We start from the raw sequence: 20752 nt of genomic DNA on the forward strand, positions 1-20752 counted from the left end.
CATGTCACTTTAGCTAACTTGGGAATCTAGCAATATACAAATGCTATCTTAAGGCAAACCAGTTCAGAAAACAGTTACTTGGGCAATTTATGAATTGGATGGATTTAAATATCATTTACCTTGCTCATCTATGTGTTTTAATTCCATTATGATGTATTACCTAAACATAACTTAAAAATTTTCCCACTGTGCACACATCCCTCACTTATCCTCCGTCTGAGACATCATGCCCTGTGTGGTGGTTCGAATGCGAATGGCCTCCACAGGGTCATAAATTTGAGTATATGGTCACCAGAGTGTGGCAGTATTTGAAATGAATAGGGGGTGGCCTTGTTGGAGGAAATGTGTCACTTGCTTTGAGGTTTCAATAAACCCATTCTAAGCCCAAACTCTCTCTTACAGCTGCCTGTAGATATAGATCCAGATATAGAGCTCAGCACCACCATCACCATATCGGTAAGATATAGATCCAGATATAGAGCTCAGCACTTCCATCACCAAGTTGACATACCTACCTGTGTGCCTCCATACTGTCTGCCAACATGGACTGAACTTCTGAAAAGCTAAGCCAGCACCAATTAAGTGCTTACTTTGAAAATGTTTGCTGTCCTTGTGGTATCTCTTCACAGCAATGTAACACTAACCAACAAACCCTTGAGAGTTTAGTTTAAGGATTTCAAACAACTGTGTCAAGATCTTTAAAAAAAGTGTATGTGTGTGTGTGTGTGTGTGTTAATCTAAACCTAACATTTTGAGTTAACTTTTATCTTTGTTGTTTCTATTCCTCTAGCTAGTATTAACACTGCATAAGATGACAAATTCACTTCATTCACCAGGAAAAATTTAATAAATCCATCTCACCCCAGAACAAGTGACTATTCGGTACCATACTTACAAAGTGAGAAGCTGGGTCATGTTGCTGAAACTCTGATTGGAAAGAGTGCTTATTCGGTTGTTACTTAAGTCTCTAAAAGGAAAGGAAAGCCATTGAGATTACTATTCACTAGAATAATAGGACATTCGTTATCAGGGTTTGGAATGAGCCACCAGTCCTTAGGGTTCCATCAGCTCTCCATTCTGTACCTCCTTTGACATATATGTTCATTAATACACAAATTCAAGTTTGCTAATTGCAGCAATCCTTGAATTAATTACAGTCATATCATCATAAGAACACCTGTGATTTGGCCTGTGGCTAAATCATTGGACACTGAGAAAGTTTTCAATACATATTTATTTAACAAATAAGTAAAAATGATTAATGTTTGTAATTGGCTATTTTAGAATGTGTTTTGCATTTTTAAAATAAAAAATATATTAGCATTTTCTCATCATATGTAAAACCACATGTATTCATTTATATATATATATGTATGCATTTATGAAAACATTATAACTAGCTACATTTTTTCTGGATCTAGCACATGAATAAAGGGAAGCTCAGTAAGAGCTAAGGGTCAACTATTCTTGTATTTAAATTCCAAAATATTAGTAATATAGACACTGATAATTAGAAAAATTATAGGAGTTTTATGATCCATATTTTAGATGTTGAAATTCCATGCTTAAATTTTAAAAGTTGCACATGTTTATAAAAATACATCTATATAGTGGATCAGTAGTAATAAATATTTCTAGATCCATAGATCTCATTTTCAATTTGGTATAAGTAATTACGTGATCTTCCATAAATGCCCCAAAGCTGTTAAAAATGACCTTCTGAAAAACATAGCTAGTTCATAGCTTATTTAAACAGATCTGTGCTTGCTATCAACAGACCAAGGTATGGTCAAAGTAAGTTTTTCATTAAGTAAGCCATTCGTCACCTACATGGCCCTGTGGTAATTTTTACTTGAATTTCTCGTATTTCATGGACAATAGAAACACTGTCTCCACGTGGCTCAGTGCACCTAGATAAAATTTACATAGATCATGGAACAATTTCTTCTTTTGAACTTCCTGGAATTTACAAATTAGGACTAAATCCTGTTCTAGGAAACTTGACAGTCTGCCTCTCAAACTAGAAGATGAATAAGTAAAACTAGTGATAATGTACAGCCATTAGCATCTCTTACATTTTCATACTTTCTCTATGTGCTCTGAAGTGTTCTCAGTCTCCAGCAAAGCTACTTGAATGTGAGAAATTATATGGAAAAGGATTAGGTGTTTCTAAAATGATGTGTGAAACTAGATCAATTTGTTTATAGATTTAAATGTCTCCCTTTTTGTCTTACATTCAAATTGTCATTATAAAAATCATGTCCTTCACTGAAAAGGAAACAAGGTATTTTCCAAAGACAGAAATCTAACCTGAACAAAGAATTAATATTTTGAAATGTATACTCAGAGTGTCAGGATTGTAGTCTAGCTTGCAAATCCAGATGCTTGCATGAAATGAACTTTAGTATTTATAGCTCCTAAATTATTTAAAATTTCTTACATAAGAAAGTCAAGCAAAAAATATATGTACAGCAAAAATTTGATCACATTTTCTTTGCCATATTAAATAAGATATTTCCCCATGATCTTTATGATTACTAACAAGCCACCTGTTTTTATATCAATAAAGCATCCAGTTTTACTGAATACATACTTTTTTTTACTACTTTGACATTATTCTGTCTTTGCTTCTTTGTCTAGAGGAGCCTCAGCATCATGTGACTGATATTTAATAGAGATGTATCTAGTGATCCTGAACCACAGTGATCTAGCAGAGAAGCAGGTCACTGTAGGTGATTTAGGTCATGTGAAAGGCTCACTAAATCTGCATCTTGCCATCCCCAGTTTAATGAAATAAGATAACATAAGGATGTGGAAATCTTCTACTCACATAAGTGTTAAATGTTTGTAGTTAGAGAGTTCCTTCGGGACCAGTGTAAACTGGTTCCCATCCAGATACCTAAAAACAAGAACAAAACAAGGTCATCTGACAAAGTAGCAGTGAGATATCACAAAAAAAAAAAAAAAAAAAAAAAAAAAAAAAAAAAAAAAAAAAAAAAAAGACCAATATTTTCTTTGGACAGAGAGGAAAACAACTTGGCAGTTTCCTCCTTGAGATCATGTTCCAAGCTGTGATCATTATTCAAGACAAGTAAAGGGCAAATTTCATAGTAGTTCAATTTAGTAGAACTCTTTGTGGCTCACTTAGGCTAATGCATAAAGCTAAGTACAGAATAATGAGTTCAGTTTTTTGTGGTTTAGCCAAAAGGCAAGCCAAGTATCTGGCTATTTTTCTATCAGCAAGAAGGTCTATCCAGTGACTTATATGTTTAAATGGACACCAGTTTACTTGTACTTGTACAGAGGCAACACCATGAAATTGAAGAATTATCACCCAAGTCTTGTTACTAAGTTCAAGTATTCTTTTCATTGTATTATCTCCTTCTCTCTCTCTCTCTCTCTCTCTCTCTCTCTCTCTCTCTCTCTCTCTCTCTCTCTTTCTCTCTCTCTCTCTCTCTCTCTCTCTCTCTAGATATATATCTATACATACATACATACATACATACATACATACATACACACACACACACACACACATATATATATACATATATATATATATATATCCCAACACATTTGCTAAATAGCAAGGAACAATTTTAAGAAGATATTTTTGAGTGCAAGGAGCTATAACTTTAACATGGTACACGTAGTGGTATAGGAGCCTCAAGAGCTTTCATATTATAACAAAAATTTTCAGATATACAAAAATTACATGTAAATGCAAAATAATTTTTCAAATAAATGTACATTTTTGTATATCTTATTAGGGTCAAAACATAGGCTAGTTACAAAAATTAGTAACTCACAGGATATAAAAATAAATAAATGCTGGGAGTTATATCCGTGCCCACAAAAAGAAAAAAACACTCATTCTTTTCAAAGCATTCCTTTCCTAGACAATACATAATGCAAGAGACTCCAGCACTTGGGTCATCTGCCCAGAGGTGCAGCTGATACAAATATGGAGGATGTGATTTATTTTGTTTTTTCGTTTTTGTTTTTATTTTGTTGTTGGGTTTTTTTTTCTTTTTTTTCTTTTTTTTTTCTTTTTTTTTTTTTTTTTTTGCTGTTCCAGTGAACTAGTCATTCTTGAAACCTCAGGTTGAAATTAGGATTTTTAATGTTTATAAGAAAAGTCAGGAAGTTGCTTGAGATAAAAAACTATAATATTTCAAAATGTACACAGATCTTTAAAATTCATAGGCTAAAATATACGCAATTTGCATAAGATTATACGTTCATGATGCAATATTACTTCTGAGGAGTCCTCAAATTTTCTGACAAATATTGCTGGCCATTTCTTTTCCCTATTTCTTGTGGCTAAGTTTTTCATAGTACCACTAGAGGGCAGCAGTGTATCACGAATGTCAACACTCTCCTTTTAAGGCCAGAAATGTAGCAGGACAAAAAGACTCAGAACAGCACTTCAGCAGAGTGGCTGGATATAAAACTAAATAAAATAAATCAGTAGCCGTCCTTTATACAAATGATAAACAGGCTCAGAAAGACATTAGAAAAATAACCCTCTTCACAATAGCCACAAATAATATAAAATATCTCTGGGTAACTCTAACCAAACAAGAGAAAGCTCTGTATGACAATAACTGCAAGTATCTCAAGAAAGAAATTGAGAAATTGAAGAAGATCTCAGAAAATGGAGAGATTATGGATGCTCATGGATTGGCATAATTAACAATAAAAATGGCCTTCCTACCAAAGGCAACAATGCCATCCCCATCAAAATCCCAACATAATTCTTCAAAGATATAGAAAGAGGAATTCTCAAATTCATCTGGAAAGGCAAAAAACCCAGAATAGTGACAATTCTTAACAATTAAAGAAAGTCTGGGGAAATCGCTATTGTTGACCTCAAGTTCTACTACAGAGCAATAGTGACACAAACTGCAAAGGTACTGATACAGAGATAGACAGGTTGATCAACAGAATACAATTGAAGATCCATAAATAAAACCATACACTTATGTACTCATTATCTTTGACAAAAATGTAAAAAATAAACAATGGAAAAAAGAAAGCATCTTCAATAAATGGTGCTGGTCTATGTGGCTGTCTGTATGTAGAAAAATGAAAGTAGATCTATATTTGTCACCTTGCAAAAAGCTCAAGTCCAAGTGGATCAAGGACCTCAACATAAACTAGATCCACTGAATCTAATAGAAGACAAAGTGGGAAAGAGCCTTGAACTCATTGGCATAGGGAAAATTTTCCTAAAAAGAACACTAATGGCTCACTCTGTAAGAACAAAAATTGATTAATGGGACCTCATAAAACTGGAAAGATACTGTAAGGCAAAAGACATAGTCAATAAGACAAATTGGCAACCTAAAGTTTGGGGAAAAATATTCACTAACCCCACATCTGATAGGACTAATATCCAAAATATATAAAGAACTCAAGAAGCTAACCACCAAAACCACAAACAACCCAATCAATAAATGGTGTATAGAACCAAACCAAGAATTTACAACAGAGGAATCTTGAATGGCTGAGAAGCACCTAACACATTTTCAAAGTCCTTAGTGATCAGAGAAATGCAAATCAAAAGAACCCTGAGATTCCACCTTACACCAATCAGAATGACTAAAATGAAAAAAACTCAGGTGACATCACATGTTGTTGAGAATGTGGAGAAAGAAAGATACTCCTGCATTGCTGGTGGGATTAATTGCAAAGTGGTACAACCACTCTGAAAATCACTCTGGAAGTTCCTTAGAAAATCGGATCTGCCTGAAGACCCAGCAATATCACTCTCGGGAATATCCCATAAAGATGCCCTACCATGCCACAGGGGAAAGCATTTCACTATGTTCATAGCAGCCTTTTTTTCTTTTTTTTTTTTCTTTCTTTCTTTTTTTTTTTTTTTTTTGTGATAGCCAGAAGCTACAGATAATCCAGATATCTCATAACAGAAGAATAGATTAAAAAAAACAAAAAACAAAAAACCAAAAACAAAAACATGTGGCTTGTTTACACAATGGAATACTACTAAGCTAGTATTACTAGTCCTGCAAGGATAAGGTCATCCTGAGTATTGCAGGCAAATGGATGGAACTAGAAAATATCATCCTGAGTGAGGTAACTCAGACCCAAAAGGACAAGCATGGTATATACTCATTAATAAGTGGATATTAGCCAAAGAAGAAAAAAAGGACAGAATACCCAAGGTACAGTCCATAGAACTCAAAAGGTCAACAAGCTGAAGGGCCTAAGTGAGGACACCTAAGTCCCACTTGGAAGAGAGAAGAAAGGAACCACAAGTGTGTGTGTGGGGGGGGGGGTAGAGACCTGGGAAGGAAAGAGGATAGTGGGGGCATAAGAGAGGAACATGATTTTGTATTGGGTGGGGGAACAGAACTGAATCCCTGAGGGTAAACAGAAAGAATGGAAACAGGCAACCTAAGGAGGTAGGAGGCTGGGATGACTTGAAAAGACACAAAGGAAGAGACTTCAGATAAAATGCCCTACTGTGGGGAGAGAGAACATGTAGAGCACTTCTTCAGCAGAAAGGCAGGTCATCAACTAAGGGATGGGGTTGCCATCCTACATTCAAAACTCTGACCCATAATTGTTTCTGTCTCAAAGAACTGCAGGGGTGGAAATGAAGAAAATCTTGAGGAAAAGAATATCCAATGACAGGTCAAAAGTGGGATCCAGCACAAGGTGAGGCCCCAAGGCCTGACACTATTACTGAGGCTATGGAGTACTCATAAAAATGGGACCTATCAAGACCCAATAGGTAGCCGAAAGAGTCAGATGCAGATATTTACAGCCAACCAATGAATAGAAACTCCTGACCCCTGTGGTTGAATCTGGGAAAAGCCTGAAGAATCTGAGTAGGAGGGCAACTCTGTAGAAAAACCACTAGTCTCAATTAACCTGGACCCAAGACCTCTCAAATATTGGGCTGCCAACCAGGCAGCATATACCAGCTGATATGAGGCCCCTAACACATATTCAGCAGAGGACTGCCATGTCTGGGTTCAATCAGAGAAGATGCACCTAACCCTCAAGAGACTGGCAGCCCTAGGAGGCTTAGAGGTCTGGTGGAGTGGAGGGTGTGGGTGGGGGTGGGGTATGGGTACATCCTTGTGGCAAATCAGGGTAGGGAGGAGGTATAGGATGTGGGATAGTTGGAGGGTGGACTGGGTGGGGAATAAAATCTGCAGTGTAAAAAAATAGATGAAATAAAAAGAAGAAATAAAAAACAAAACAAAACAAAAAACCAACAGCCACAAAAAAAGAAAAACACTCTTCATGTCTGCTTAGAAAGCAGTATGAGAGGGAAGGTATACGAAACTAATTAAAATTAATGCATACCACTTGTTCAACTTGTCCACCAATACATGTTTATGTTGCCAAATTCTTCAATAATTTAATGTAATGCATACATGCACATTTTCTAATATGAGCATACATGCCTAGAGAGAAGGCTCTTGCTGACTTGGTAAGATTCTAAGAATAATCTCTCTGGGAGGTGAAACTTAAATTTTGAAGATGAGTTAGTTTTCTACTGATCTATATAGAGTAAACTATTCTTCATAGAAATAAAAACTATTTGAAAATGAGCTTTGGTGTGATGTCAACTGAAGACTCAACTGAAGATAAGAAATGCAATTATGGCATAGATAGGGTGAATCAAGACATGAAGCTTAACACAGAAATTACAGAATATTTAACTGTCGGGAACGAGTAAAGACAAAAATTGAAAAGAAAACTATTTAGCATCAAAGACCATGTGGATGCTATATTTCTCACTGGGCTATATAAAATTTCACTTTGCATGTAGAATACAGGTTTATAATACATGGGGAAGAGTTATAGACTCATAGGATCATCTGAAGAAATATTAAAACAAGTTTTTTTAATTAAACAAACAAAATGCAGAGCTTAGTAATTACCTCTATTGTTTGTTAGGAGAGAAAAAAAATGAAAAGGTAGAAGCATTCTGATCCTAAGGAACACAATTCTGTTGGCTGAGATTGTATCCTCTCTGAATGCTTTATCCAGCACCAAAATAGGATTCATGAACTGAACATGACTTGAAACACGAGACCCCTGAAAACTTAAGAGGCATGTTCTTTCCTTGATCTTAGCCAAAAGCCTAAGGCGAAATAAGTAACATATTCTTTAACCTCGTAGCTCATGTTACAGACTGCCCAGAGTGTGAAAGCAGATCATGGGGGCTCCTTGCATGCATTTCCATGAATTATAGGCATGTATCTGTAAAGACCACATGCAGATTTAAAGCATTATTGATCCATGATTCCATATAAACAAAAATTACATTAAAAGACTAAACGATTCACTCCAACTCAGATGAACTATTTTCCCATCAAAACCTAGTTTAGACATAAAGGAATGAAATGAAAATGGCATCCGTGCATCCTGATGCATGCATCCTTTTGGTTCTAAAGGGAACTGACTCAAAAAAGACTATGTCCCCTTTAAAAGCCAAGGACTCTGCCAGTTTCTTCTAATTCCCAAATAATTACTATCCTGTATGGTTAAATATTGTTCCAGAAGTCATAGAAAAGGAGATTCACTAGGCACTGAAAATAAATTAACTATGCAACATTTACCAGATTGTATTTGATGGAGCATTTGTCTTGTAAAATGCTCCATGAAAAAATACAGGGTGAGAGAAGCAGTGAGCTCAGGATCTATGTAGTGTTGAAGCATCCTTATTGGAGCATACTAGGTATAGAAAATACAACAAAGGCACTGTGGAATCTTATTTTCATTAAAGGAAAATATATCTAATCACCAATTCCTCAAGTTCTCTGAAGTGGCTTTTGCATTATTGCTTTATAAATTTATTTTATATTCATAAAGCAGGTATAGAAATATGACCTGCTAAAAAGGATCCTAAAGAGTTTTAATAGCTCTTCATCCCCTTGATGTATAAAACATTAGTCATTTGGTAAAGAGCAAAACAAGTTAAGGCAAGTCGTTTTAAAATTCAAGTTGATGCAATTTAGAATAACCTAGGATAGAATTTTAATGAAAGACTGTCTGGACCAGGCTTGTCTTAATTACATCAACTGTTTTGGGAAGACTGAGCCCACTATGGGTGGTATCTTCCCTTAGATTTGTTTCCCAGACCTTATGAAATATAGAGAGAGCACTGGGCAGAAATGAACCTACATCAATTCAGTCTCTCTCTACTGTTGACTGTTGATGTGACTAGCTCCTTCTAGTTACTGGCTTGATTTCCTTGTGATGATGAACTTGGGAAAAAAAAAACTTTTTTCCTATAATATTGGTTTTGTCACTGCTTTTAATAACAGGCACAGAAAGGAAATGAGAACAAACTGTACTTACAGCTCTGTGACATCTCTTGGAATACCTTTAGGCAAGACTTTCAAGCCCTTGTTGCTACATCGTACCACTGTATCCAAGCAAGTACATTCCGAAGGACAACGGGAGAGTGGAGAGCAACTATTATCATCATTTCCTAGATCACCACAGAAAGTACAGAAAAACACAGATTCACAGTTCAGAAAGGACTAGAGTGGAGTTTATATATTTAGATAAATTTAACAAAAACAATAAAAATATATCACTTGTATATAAAGCACTAAATACTTGCAAATTGACATTGTGTATGCATTAATTTGGGGCTTCCTAAGTCAGAATTTCAGAAAATAGATTACAATTTTGTACCACCAACATAACTTTAATTTTAATAGGTGATTATTTGTTCATTTTTATATACAGTTTCAAATCAAGATACCCAAATATAAACTGGATTAAGAAGTTATAAAAATATGGACCCAAAGGGGCAGATTACCTTCAAATATTTAGAATCCCACCAATGCCTCATGTTAAAAATGTCTGGCTTTTCAGGACAGAGAACCAAGCTACACCGAACACTGCGCAGTCCTTAGATGTGAAGTAGACCCTGACATGAGAGCTGTTTTTAAAAATATTTCTGCCAGACCACAAGCCCTGTTTGCTCCTTTTCCTACTGCACTAAAGGAAGCTTGCACCGCTGGATAACGGAGCATCTGTTTGGTCCCGTGAATGAAGATCTAAGAGCCACAATTTGTTGTGCATGTCTTACCGTCATCACAGGTGAAGTCCTGAATGGCTACGTCCTGGATTGGTATTTCCTTCAGGAAGTAGGGTTTTTGGCACCGAGGATTTCCCGTTACAATTCTTTTTCTTCTGAGCCATTCTCCCAGCCACGCCAGGTGACAGTTACAGTTGAAAGGATTGGCCAAGAGGTTTCTAAGCACCGTATGCAAACAAGGCACAGTTCAGTTTAGGATTAGTCTTATTTTTCTATATGCTAGGTGATCGTTTCTCCATACTGCTTTGGTTACAATGATTTTCTCCCAGGCTCTGTATGCCTATTTCCCTATATGCACACAATCATATACAAAGTATGTCATGCATATTTTTTCCCAAAATGTGTACACTGGGAACAAAAAGACAACACATTCTCATAAGAGAATTCTTCGAATTACTCATACAAAATATTCTTTTTTTATTGGAAATTTTCTTTACTTACAGTTCAAATGTTATCCCTTTTTAAAAAAGAATAATCTATTAGTAGGTTACAACTATAAAAAGATGACATGAATCGGAGAAAGAGCAAAGGGATGGTGCATCGGGAGAGCCGAATGCAGGGAGAAGGAGAAGTTATGTAACTGTGTTATAATTTCAAAAATTAAAACATTACTACAAAAAGCGAAATCTTGAAGAAACATTAAGGAGCAATACCACCTTTAGAAATGAGACCATGATTCCTTTAAGTAGCAGCCATAATTAACAGATTGTCTGGCTTACTTTAAGGTTTATCTGCAACCTATTTTATCAAGAAGAAAAAACCTTCCTCATCCTTTATAAGTTGTTATTAAAATCTTTCTATTTTCCAAGTGAAAAAAAATATGAAGGCAGCAATGTGGGGTTTATGCAGTGGGTTTTGATAGATACCTCACTTACAAATAATCTAAATATGCCAGAGATCTAACTTACTGTCAAACTTTCCTGTGCTGGGAAAGCAGTAATTTAATATAAAGATGAAGGCTGATTAGCTTATATTATTGAGTTCAATCTGACAACAGCTATTCCCTTAATTTGTCATCTCAAGATTTCCATCTCCCGTTTGCTCCAGAGAATAGCTTTCCTATCTAAACTGTCGGCTGAGTTGATTAAATGCCAGTTATAAAAGAGAATTTACTTCTTCAAATCTCAATACTTTTGGCATCTCATACTTAAGCACACACCTATTGACAGACCTATTATTTATAAACATGCCATCTTTAATATGCACAAATGAGTCGCTCCATGTAAAATGTCACACTTCATGTGGAACAGGGATGAGTACTTTATTGAGAGAAGAATGCTTGCTTCTCTTTCTTCCTTTCAGTGACTTGAGCAGCCTCAGACATGCTTATGCAACTGTTTTAACTATCATCTATCTCCGCTCTGTTGAGTTATGGTAGCTTTTAGAAACTGCTGTGACAGGGGAATCATCAGTTATTAGAGCTTTAATAGCAAACATCTCCTCGAGCAGCTGACATACAAAAGGCCTGAAATGCATTGTTCAAAGTTTATTTTGAAGTGTTTTTAGAGTTCTGTTTGTGGAGAAATAAGTATTCTCAAGTTTCAAGTTGTCTACATAAAATATTCTCTGAGACAGGCTCAACTGATTCCTTTCAAATTTTGCCCTGTCATAGTAAATGGCCTCTGGTAAACAGCTTTTCCTGTCACCCTGCCCATCCTCATATATCTCTTGTCACAAAAATTGCTTCTTTTAGAATACAGTTGATTGGTAATAACTTTATCAATTCTGTATTTATGATACTTATGTTAAAATTTTTATTGTTCAGAATATGAGAGGAAATCTGGAACATTTACTTGTTCAGGTTAGAATAATTTATAATTCTAAATTTAATCCATATCATTGATACCATTATAAAAATAACTAGCTGAAAAGTACCATGTATATACAATTTTATGTAATAAAGAAGGTATTAATTTTAGAAAAAAAATAAAGCAAGGCTGACATAAGTGCCTAAGTGCCTAAACATAAGATCAAGTTCTCATAGGATGTTTAGCAATTAATTAACAAATAAAGGTAAGGGATATAATACAGCATTGCAAGTCATAGATAAAAAGAGCAGCTCTCAACCTGTGGATCATGGCCCCTTTGAGGGGTTCAAGGACCCCTTCACAGGGGTCACCATAGACCATAAGAAAACATGGATATTTACAATGTGATTCACAACCTTAATGAAATGACATTATGAAGGTGCTTTGGAAATAATTTTATGGCTGGGGGTCGCTACAACATGAAGAGCAGGACAGCCATGTCACGGCATTCGGAAGCTTGAGCACCACTGGATGAAGCCAGTGCTTTTCTACTTACAGTGTAGATAATGAATGGAGAGTATCAAATGCTCCTGGTGCAACTGTGGTAATTTGATTGTCATATAAAGAGAGCAGACGCACAGAACCGAGTCCTATGAAACTGTCGTTCCCCACACAGCTTATTCGATTACTTCTCAGCATCCTGGGGGGAAGGAAAAAGACATTGTTATGGAGATCAAATATCAGACATTCAATTTTGCCTCTTTCAGAAGAGAAATCATCCCTTTATCAAATATGCAGCATTTGTTACTATTTTGAGTGTCTTTTCCCCTAGTGATGGTTATATTCTCGAAGCCATACTGGAGGAAGAGAAGGCATAGAATCATCAGTGCCTAAATTAAGTCACAGAAAGCATGGCGAACCTGTGCAGATTTGTAGTCCCATGATGAGGGTAACATGTTTTCTTTTGATTATATCATTATGTTGGCCTGATCACACCATGTCCTAAGTCACCTACTCTGAGCCCTTGGGGCCCAGTGCTATTGTGTATTCAGAAGAGTATGACATTTGAGATGGAAGAGAAGGGGGAGGGAAGAATCAATAGGCACAACAGATGGAGATCTGAGGGCATCTCAGGGACTTGGTGACTCACTGTCTGACAAGAACCAAGGGAGTTAAGCATGACTGAGCATTCACCCAGTCTGCATCCGATTGTTTTATTGATGACAAGTCTGTTCCTAGTTCTAAGTTCGGAACTCCCCAGTAATAAATGTAATATACAGCACAGGTTAAATAGTCTGGCCTTGAATAAACTCTCCTTTTGTCATTGTCATTAACAGGATTCACACTGTTGTCATTTTCGCACTGCCACTGAAGCACTGGCTCAGTTCCCAATTCCTTCCTCTCAGAACTGTTTATTTAGAGGTTTTCAAGAAGGAAGAAAACCTCATTTACAAATTTGTAGCTGCATTACATTATTATTCAGAACTCATGAAAAATTAATTTATTGATCTCTCCACACCCAGAGTAATCACTCCCCCAGAAGAAAGAGACAAATATATGAAGAGAAACAATGTGCTGACTACTTTTATGCCAACCTGACACAAGCTATAATCATTTGGAAAAAGAAAACCTCAGTTCAGAATATGCCTCTGTAATGTTGGTCTCTGGACAAGCCTATGATGCATTTTATTTTGACTGATGATTGGTATGGAAGGGCCAAGATCACTGTGGGCATGTGCTACTCATGGGTTGTTAGACTGAACAATTCATTTCAAGCAACCCAAGCAATCAGAACTCACTCAGGGCCTCTGCATCTGTTACTGACTCCCAACACCTGCCTTGAGTTCATGTTCACACACTTCTTTTAGATGAGAATCTATTATCTCAAAGTCTATGATGAAGCAAATCTTTTCCTTCCCGAGTATTTTTTTTTTGGGGGGGGGTGGCGGGAGTTTGGTTTCAGAATGTTATCACAACAAACTCTAAGACAGATGATGAAAACACTATTGCTTTAAAACTATGTCTTCGGTAATAAACAAAAATGTAAAGATATTATATCTCTGCTAAGCCATAGATAAGAAGAAAGATGATGCCTTCCTATCCAGGCATCACTGGGTAGTAAAAAACAAAGGCACGTATACTTATCAGCAGTTTCCTTTGCAACAAATAACAGAGACACGCAGATGTTTGCTTATTGGAATTTCAGGACCCTGGAGGGAACTGAAGAGAACTCTCTTGCTAAAAATAACTCCACCAGCACATACGTAGAACAAACTTTGCCTGATGTCACGGGGATTTTATACCTTGCTGAAATATATACATGTGCTACTAACTAACTATCTACTAATGCTGAGGGATTCAAGCGCTCAGAATACCAAACTCCAGAGACCTTGGGGAAGGATAGATCCACAAACATCTAGTCTAATACTTGGACACCACAACTTTGACTTTCAACTGCTCCACTCTTCTTGGAAGGACTGCAGTGCTGAGACAGCATGTGGTGGCTTTTGTCAGGTGTTCCAGCACAAAGAGGAGAGACCAGTAGAGAGAAAATGGAGAAAGGTGACTTCATTATTCTTTGTTTGTATCTGCTCAAAATAAATACTTGGATATGCTGTCCAGGGAGGTCTGAGGACTGAATTATGACGCCCCCAATTCACACCTTGAAGCTCTTATCACCTAATTTGACTGCCTTTGGAGTCTTTATAGTTTTGTAAACTTCTATAAAAATAGTAAGGCACCCTGCAGATCTCACACGTCTCAGTTTCTCTGCTTCTCTCTGCATAAGAATGCAGACTGAAGGTCATGTGCGTTCACAGCAGTAACCTAGCCAAGAAAGAAGTCTGGAGCCCTGAAGAAAGAATTCAGTGCGCTGAAAAACAATTGAATTTCCTGGTGAGTATCTACATCCAGAAGCAAGAGGGACTTGTGTAGTACTCAGCCTGTGCTACTGTGCTGTGGCAGTATAGAAGGGTTGATATGGATACAGTTCTAATGTGTGCCCCTTACCTTCCCCATAGAACTTCCATTACCAAGGAACAGTCCCTCAACATCTATGGAAAAAGGGAAGTGCTGTTGTTTGTTGAGAAATCTGAGACAGCCAAAGGAAGTAAAGATGCCAGCTCTAAAGCATATTTTCTTAGTTATTTATCCCTCGATACACTTTCAGTATTGCCCCCATAGGCATGTTCAGCAACTGTCTGCATAACATTTTTAGAGTGATTCAAAACTAGTTCCTGAGAGAGGTCTGTGATTAACATGGGGCCATGCTGGATTATAGGTTCCAGGCTGGCTAGGCAAATTAGAACTCACATCCATTCTAATTTACAGTGTGTGTGTGTGTGTGTGTGTGTGTGTGTGTGTCTGTGTGTGTGTGTGTGTGTCAGACCTAACTAAATTAAGAATGGTATTAACAAAACCAGCTAGCTAGAGAAAAAATACCTTTCTCTCTCTTACTCTCATAAAGATTGGGGACTTTGCACATCTCCGTGAAACACAGTTCTCATGGTTGGGTGAGATGCTTGAGCTAGGTTTACCAACATGCCAAGGGCTGCTTCCTGACTGCTAGTAGATTCTTTTATATGCTACCACAAATGCTTTAGACTTTGATTTTTATCTCTCATCTGGTTTATGAGTCACTACTTTTGGCGAACATTATTATAAAGATTCACTGAGATAATTTAAATAATACAAACTATTGCATTTCCTGTTTGATCCAAGTTCTGTCTTCTCTATGTAAACAACATTTGGGAGTCACAAAGAACTTATTCCTTCCAAACTCTCCCTATCACTAACCAAACAGACAAAGCCCTTAGCATGTTTTCCTAGTAGTAGATAATAAATTGTTGATTACCATTACAGCTTTTCTACTACAGCATCCTAGGGAGAGTTAGACTTAGCCTCTGGATGAAGAGAGTCATTCTGTGCAAACGGTTATGTCTGAAATATGGAGCCACTGGTCTAGGAGGGAAGTAGAAATCACCTGTCTCCACAGATGATAATGAAGAGAGAAGCTACCCCTCGTTAAAGTGAGTCAGAAATACTTACAATGTTTTGAGGCTCTCCAGTCCTTTGAACATCTTATGCTGAACATTCTCCAAACGGTTACTGGTGAGCAGAATTTCATTCACACCCGATGCGCCTTCGAAAGCTCCCTCCTCGATATCAGTGATCTTATTGTTACTGAAGTTGCTAGATGGAGGGGCAGAAGCACAGATCACGAACAGATGCCCATTCACACAAGGCACTCCAAAAACGGGTCTGGACATTTTTAGTCTAATGAATGAACAGACAAGTCTTCCACAACTCCGGATATTTACTGTTACTATTGCTAAGACTTGATCAAGGCATTTCTCTAATCCATGAAGTCAGAAGGACAGTAACGCTAAGAGAAATACCAGACAAATTCTGGTCGAAATGAACAGCAATGATCCCCAGAAGAATAAATTGTTGAGGCTAGTTATTTGGTTCCATAAAACTTTTTCTCTAGGATGCTCTGGCTTAGCAACAGGCCACACTCATTAACTGCCCAGTATCTTCACAACTCTTGGATATCTGGCCACCATATCTGAATTTTCTTCTGTGAGGATCAAACCCATGTCTTTGTGCTTATGAGACACTTTACCAATGGAGCAATCTCATTATTCTGTTTTGTTGTTTATTTCTTATGCTTATAAAGCACTGCTCATAGAAAATGCTCAGTAAACATCCACTCCTTTGAACACCTTATCACTTAAGAGGTGGTGTAGTTAGTGGCATTTAGGTTGACAAGAAATTAGATGTTTTCAAGGTAGCCTAATGAAGGGGTGGAGGATGCAGGCACAGGTTAGCTATGTGCTGCTAAAAACAGTGTAGGTTCTCAGGGAAGGAGGATGCTGGGGAGAAAGGGGGAGCACCATCTCAGAGGTTAAGGGAAGGGGGAATGGGGTGAGGAACTCTGGGAGGAGGGATAGAGATTGGGGTAGCATTTGGGATATAAATAAATGAAATAATTAATCAAATTTTTATAAGTGATTTCTATTAAAATTTACAGTGTCAGTGACTGCGGCAGCTATACATGTATGAGAGAGGGTGACAAATGCCATGGGAAAAGGTTCCTGCCTCCTCCTCATGTGAGCGGGGTGTTATAGATCCTTGCACAGTTGACTTTTCCCCCGCCGTTCCCTTTCCTCTTCTCAAGGACATGGAATGTTGTTGAAAATGCTGAGCTTATGAACTTACTGTGAAATATGAGCTGTGGACATGAAGTAACACAGATGAACAGACCAGCCAGTTTACTAACCATTAATTTTGACTGTCTCATAATGAAAGCTTAATGAAGCAAAAGTCAAGCAGTTGACATGAATGTGCTGAAAGAGAAATAGCACCACGGTTTGGGGAATAGTAAAGGAAGTTACAGAACATCAGTGAACCCATTGTAATGTGCTTAGATTGCTGGATCCCTGCTGTGGACACATTAGAGACCAGCTGTCTACTTTAGAGAAAGATGCTAAGGGCTGGCTTGGCATTGTGTAAACACAGGAGAAAGTACCTCTTAAACAGTACCCTGGATTCAGGCCTGAAGTAGTTCTCACATGGAAATGTGTGTGTGTGTGTGTGTGTGTGTGTGTGTGTGTGTGTGTGTGTGTGTGTATTCCTACTTAAAAAAAAGTTAGATAAAATGGAAATATATCATTCCCAAGAAAGACACTGCAGAAAGTTAGCATATAGCTAACAAATGACTTACATTTTACGTAACTGAGGAAGTTTCTTAAATATTCCTGTGACTTCTAACACTGTGAATTCATTATTATTGAGACGCCTGGGGAAACACAACAAGAAAGAAAGCAAGTTTTCTTACAGGTAAGAAGGAGTTGGCTTGTATCCCTTATATGACTTGTAACATTGATTATTGATAAGTTTTCAAATATAGCACAAATAGAAGGTAATTCATTAACATGCTTATGCTTTCCCATTTCACGAAGTGTTAAAAATCAGGAATTGTTAAATATATTTAAGTATTGAGTAAGGCAGAGACCATTCGAAGCCAGTTTATACTGAGAAATCTCTAAAGCAACGTTTCCAAGCCCTTTCAGCACCATTGTCAATCTAGTGTGCATGCATGCTGTGAGTTCCTGATTCATATTCAGTCACAACTTAGACATAGTTCGAATACTATAAAGTATCTAATGTATAGAACTTCAGCATATTTGTATAATTGAAAGGCAAGCGAAATGATTCATCCATGCAGTCTCAGCACTCAGGAGGCAAAGGTGGAAGACCATGGCAAGTCTGAGACCAGCCTGATCTACCTGGTGAACTCAGAGTTTCAAAGGCTATAAAAAAAATTCCATCTCAAACTAAAATATAAACAAATGTCTCAAAACCCAGCACACCCATTTTTTTTCTCTTACAACTTTATTTTTAAAAAAGAGAGATACATGTACAGATTTTTAAAGGTATTTTGGCATAACACTAGATGAATATATTTTTGTTAGTACTTAATTCTTTTCAAGGTTTGATACTATGCACTGAAAAGCCTCAGTCCTTAGGAAAAAAAAAATAACTGTATAGCACCCTCTCAGAGTGTGGTATACCTGGACCTTAAATCATTAATAATCCAAGAGCTAAGAATATAGCCTTGTGGCAATTTTTGGTATTAAAAATCATTATGTCTAATCTATACACACCAGCACACCCATTTTTACTAACCCAATATATTTTCAACACCCCCAGAGCACTCCAAAATCAATGCCAACCATTGACAATAGCTTTGTACTATCTTCCCAGCCACGTGCTTACCAGCATCTGTCACTCATGCCACACTACCTTGGTGTTCTTAATTTGGACATTTCTCTTGAATGGAATTGTATACAATATGCCTTTTGCTTCATGCTGTATGGTGTCCTGAGATTTGATTCTTTTCAATTATGCACAGGCGTGTCTATCGACTTATGGGTATATACACTTAAGTGTAGTTGCCCACAGGGCCAGATGAGGGGACTGGATTCCCAGAGGCTGAGTTACAGATGGTTGTGAGTCAGCTGGCATGGGTGCTGGAAATTGAATTTGGTCCTTGGTAGGAGCTATATGGTATCTTTTCTTAAATGCTGTGCCATGACTCCAAACTCTAAAATGTTTTGTATTTTCACAGATGTGATGGTGTTTACGGTAATTCGTTGCTTTTGATTGTTGTAGAATAGAATGGGCACCCCAGGGCCATTTATCAGTTAGTGGGTGCTTTTGCTACTCTACACAAGGGATCATAATGTGGGAAGCACAGAGAGAAAACAACACAGTAGCAAAAAGGTAACTTAAAAGCACTCTTGTACTGAGAGGTTGTGCAGTGAAGAATCCAGCAGTGTTTTTGATTGGTTTGTTTTGTTAGAGAGAGAGCAAGAGAGAGTGAGAGAGAGCAAGAAAGAGCAAGAGAGAACGAGAGAGCAAGAGAGTGAGACAGAAAGAGATATTTGAGAAATTTTGGAGCCCTGGAGTAGAAAAATAGTTAACTGCTGTAAGTAGAACATAATTAAGCATTCTAGAAAGAATCTGGAAGTACGTAATCCTGATGTTATGATGCACATACTGTAGGTCCAAATCATTAGTTTTCAGAGACTAACAACTTGGTCAGTAACTGAGCTAGAGAAGACACATTTGCAAAATATCTTGGCAAAGAATCTGGCTTCATTCTCTACATGCTCTTAGAGCTTGCCTAAGGCTAAATTAAAAAGCAATTCATTTTATTTTTAAAAATTAATTTCTTAGATTGATTTCGAGGCCACCTGACATTGAGTCTTTGGAGTAGTTATTACTGATTTCTGTTATCCAGATCTACCATCATACAGAGCAAGCAGTGCACAAAGAAATATAAAAGGTGCATCCTGGAGAGGAAAACAGCACTAGGTGTCTTAAGAGTGTTCCTAAAACATGGGCTATGAGGTAAGATGTCATTGTTGAGGAGCTTAATGTCATTAAAGAAAAGATTCTTACTCTCCACTGGAGGAGGTGAGTGGTTTTCAGGGCAAGACCCCATCCAGCTAAATCTTCAGCATGTGAAGTGAAAGAAGTTAAGGAGTCCTTAGCAATGCTAGAAATAACAGGATACAAATGCTGCTGATGCCACGGTCAGGCATATCCAGACCAAGCTGTCAGCTAAGTTTGTGATTTTGGAAACATGAAAAACACAAGATGAGGGGATTGAATTGTGAATTCTTCCTGTGGAATCAAGAAAGTGATTAGGCCTGTGGTATCAGACAGGCGGGGAGGTCTGGCACTGTGTAACAAGAGTTGGAGTCCTAGTAAGGAGGCCTGTGCCCCTACTGAATAAAGTTGAGGTTTCACTGGAGACTTCCAGGGTTGCAGATGCCAGAATCATGAGACATCTACTAAGAAGAGCTACAAGCAGGAAGTAGAATCAGCTCCAGAGAGAGAAGTATAACACAGGCAGCAAATCTGCAATGGTGAGTGTCATGTGAAAGAGGCCCATCTCAGTGCTATATATCTAAAGCCCTAGATGCAAGACATGGGAGTACAGCCACTGATGTCTGCCCTGTTGGGTTTTAGTCTTGCATTGGTCCAATCTTTCTTTAGTATCTCCCCATTTCTCCTATTGATTGGCAATTTATAATATGTACCATTGTTTATTACATGCAATTTCTCTTCCTTCCTTCCTTCCTTCCTTCCTTCCTTCCTTCCTTCTTTCCTTCTGTCCTTCCTTTTCTAATTTACTGGGGACAAGTATTGCTTTGTGTCTCAGTAGAGACTTAGGACTTTTCAAAACTGCTGAGACTGTTAAAGACCACGGGTACTTTTGAAATGGGGTTAAATGTATTTTAAATGACAAAGATTCTCTTTGAACACATGGACCCCAGTGATTGGCACTATTTGGGAAAGTTATGGGATTTCTAGGAGTCATAGCTTTGCTAGAGGA

The 20752-nt window shown here is 37.4% G+C and overlaps 1 protein-coding gene across 4 annotated transcripts in view; it reads right to left on the bottom strand.

The window, feature by feature from the left end:
* SLIT2 (slit guidance ligand 2) overlaps positions 1–20752 on the bottom strand; it is a gene marked incomplete at both ends in the record, with an annotated part of 320456 nt that overhangs the window by 59665 nt on the left and 240039 nt on the right. For all 4 annotated transcript variants that reach the window (XM_080940387.1, XM_080940386.1, XM_080940384.1 and 1 more), the window contains 7 exons: positions 896–967; positions 2831–2899; positions 9346–9478; positions 10088–10254; positions 12401–12544; positions 15892–16035; positions 17570–17644. In XM_080940387.1, the coding sequence (XP_080796513.1) occupies positions 896–967; positions 2831–2899; positions 9346–9478; positions 10088–10254; positions 12401–12544; positions 15892–16035; positions 17570–17644 (804 nt within the window). The remainder of the gene's footprint in view (positions 1–895; positions 968–2830; positions 2900–9345; positions 9479–10087; positions 10255–12400; positions 12545–15891; positions 16036–17569; positions 17645–20752) is intronic.

Source organism: Micromys minutus, assembly GCF_963924665.1.
Source record: "Micromys minutus genome assembly, chromosome: 1".
In the NCBI taxonomy this organism is placed as follows: domain Eukaryota; kingdom Metazoa; phylum Chordata; class Mammalia; order Rodentia; family Muridae; genus Micromys; species Micromys minutus.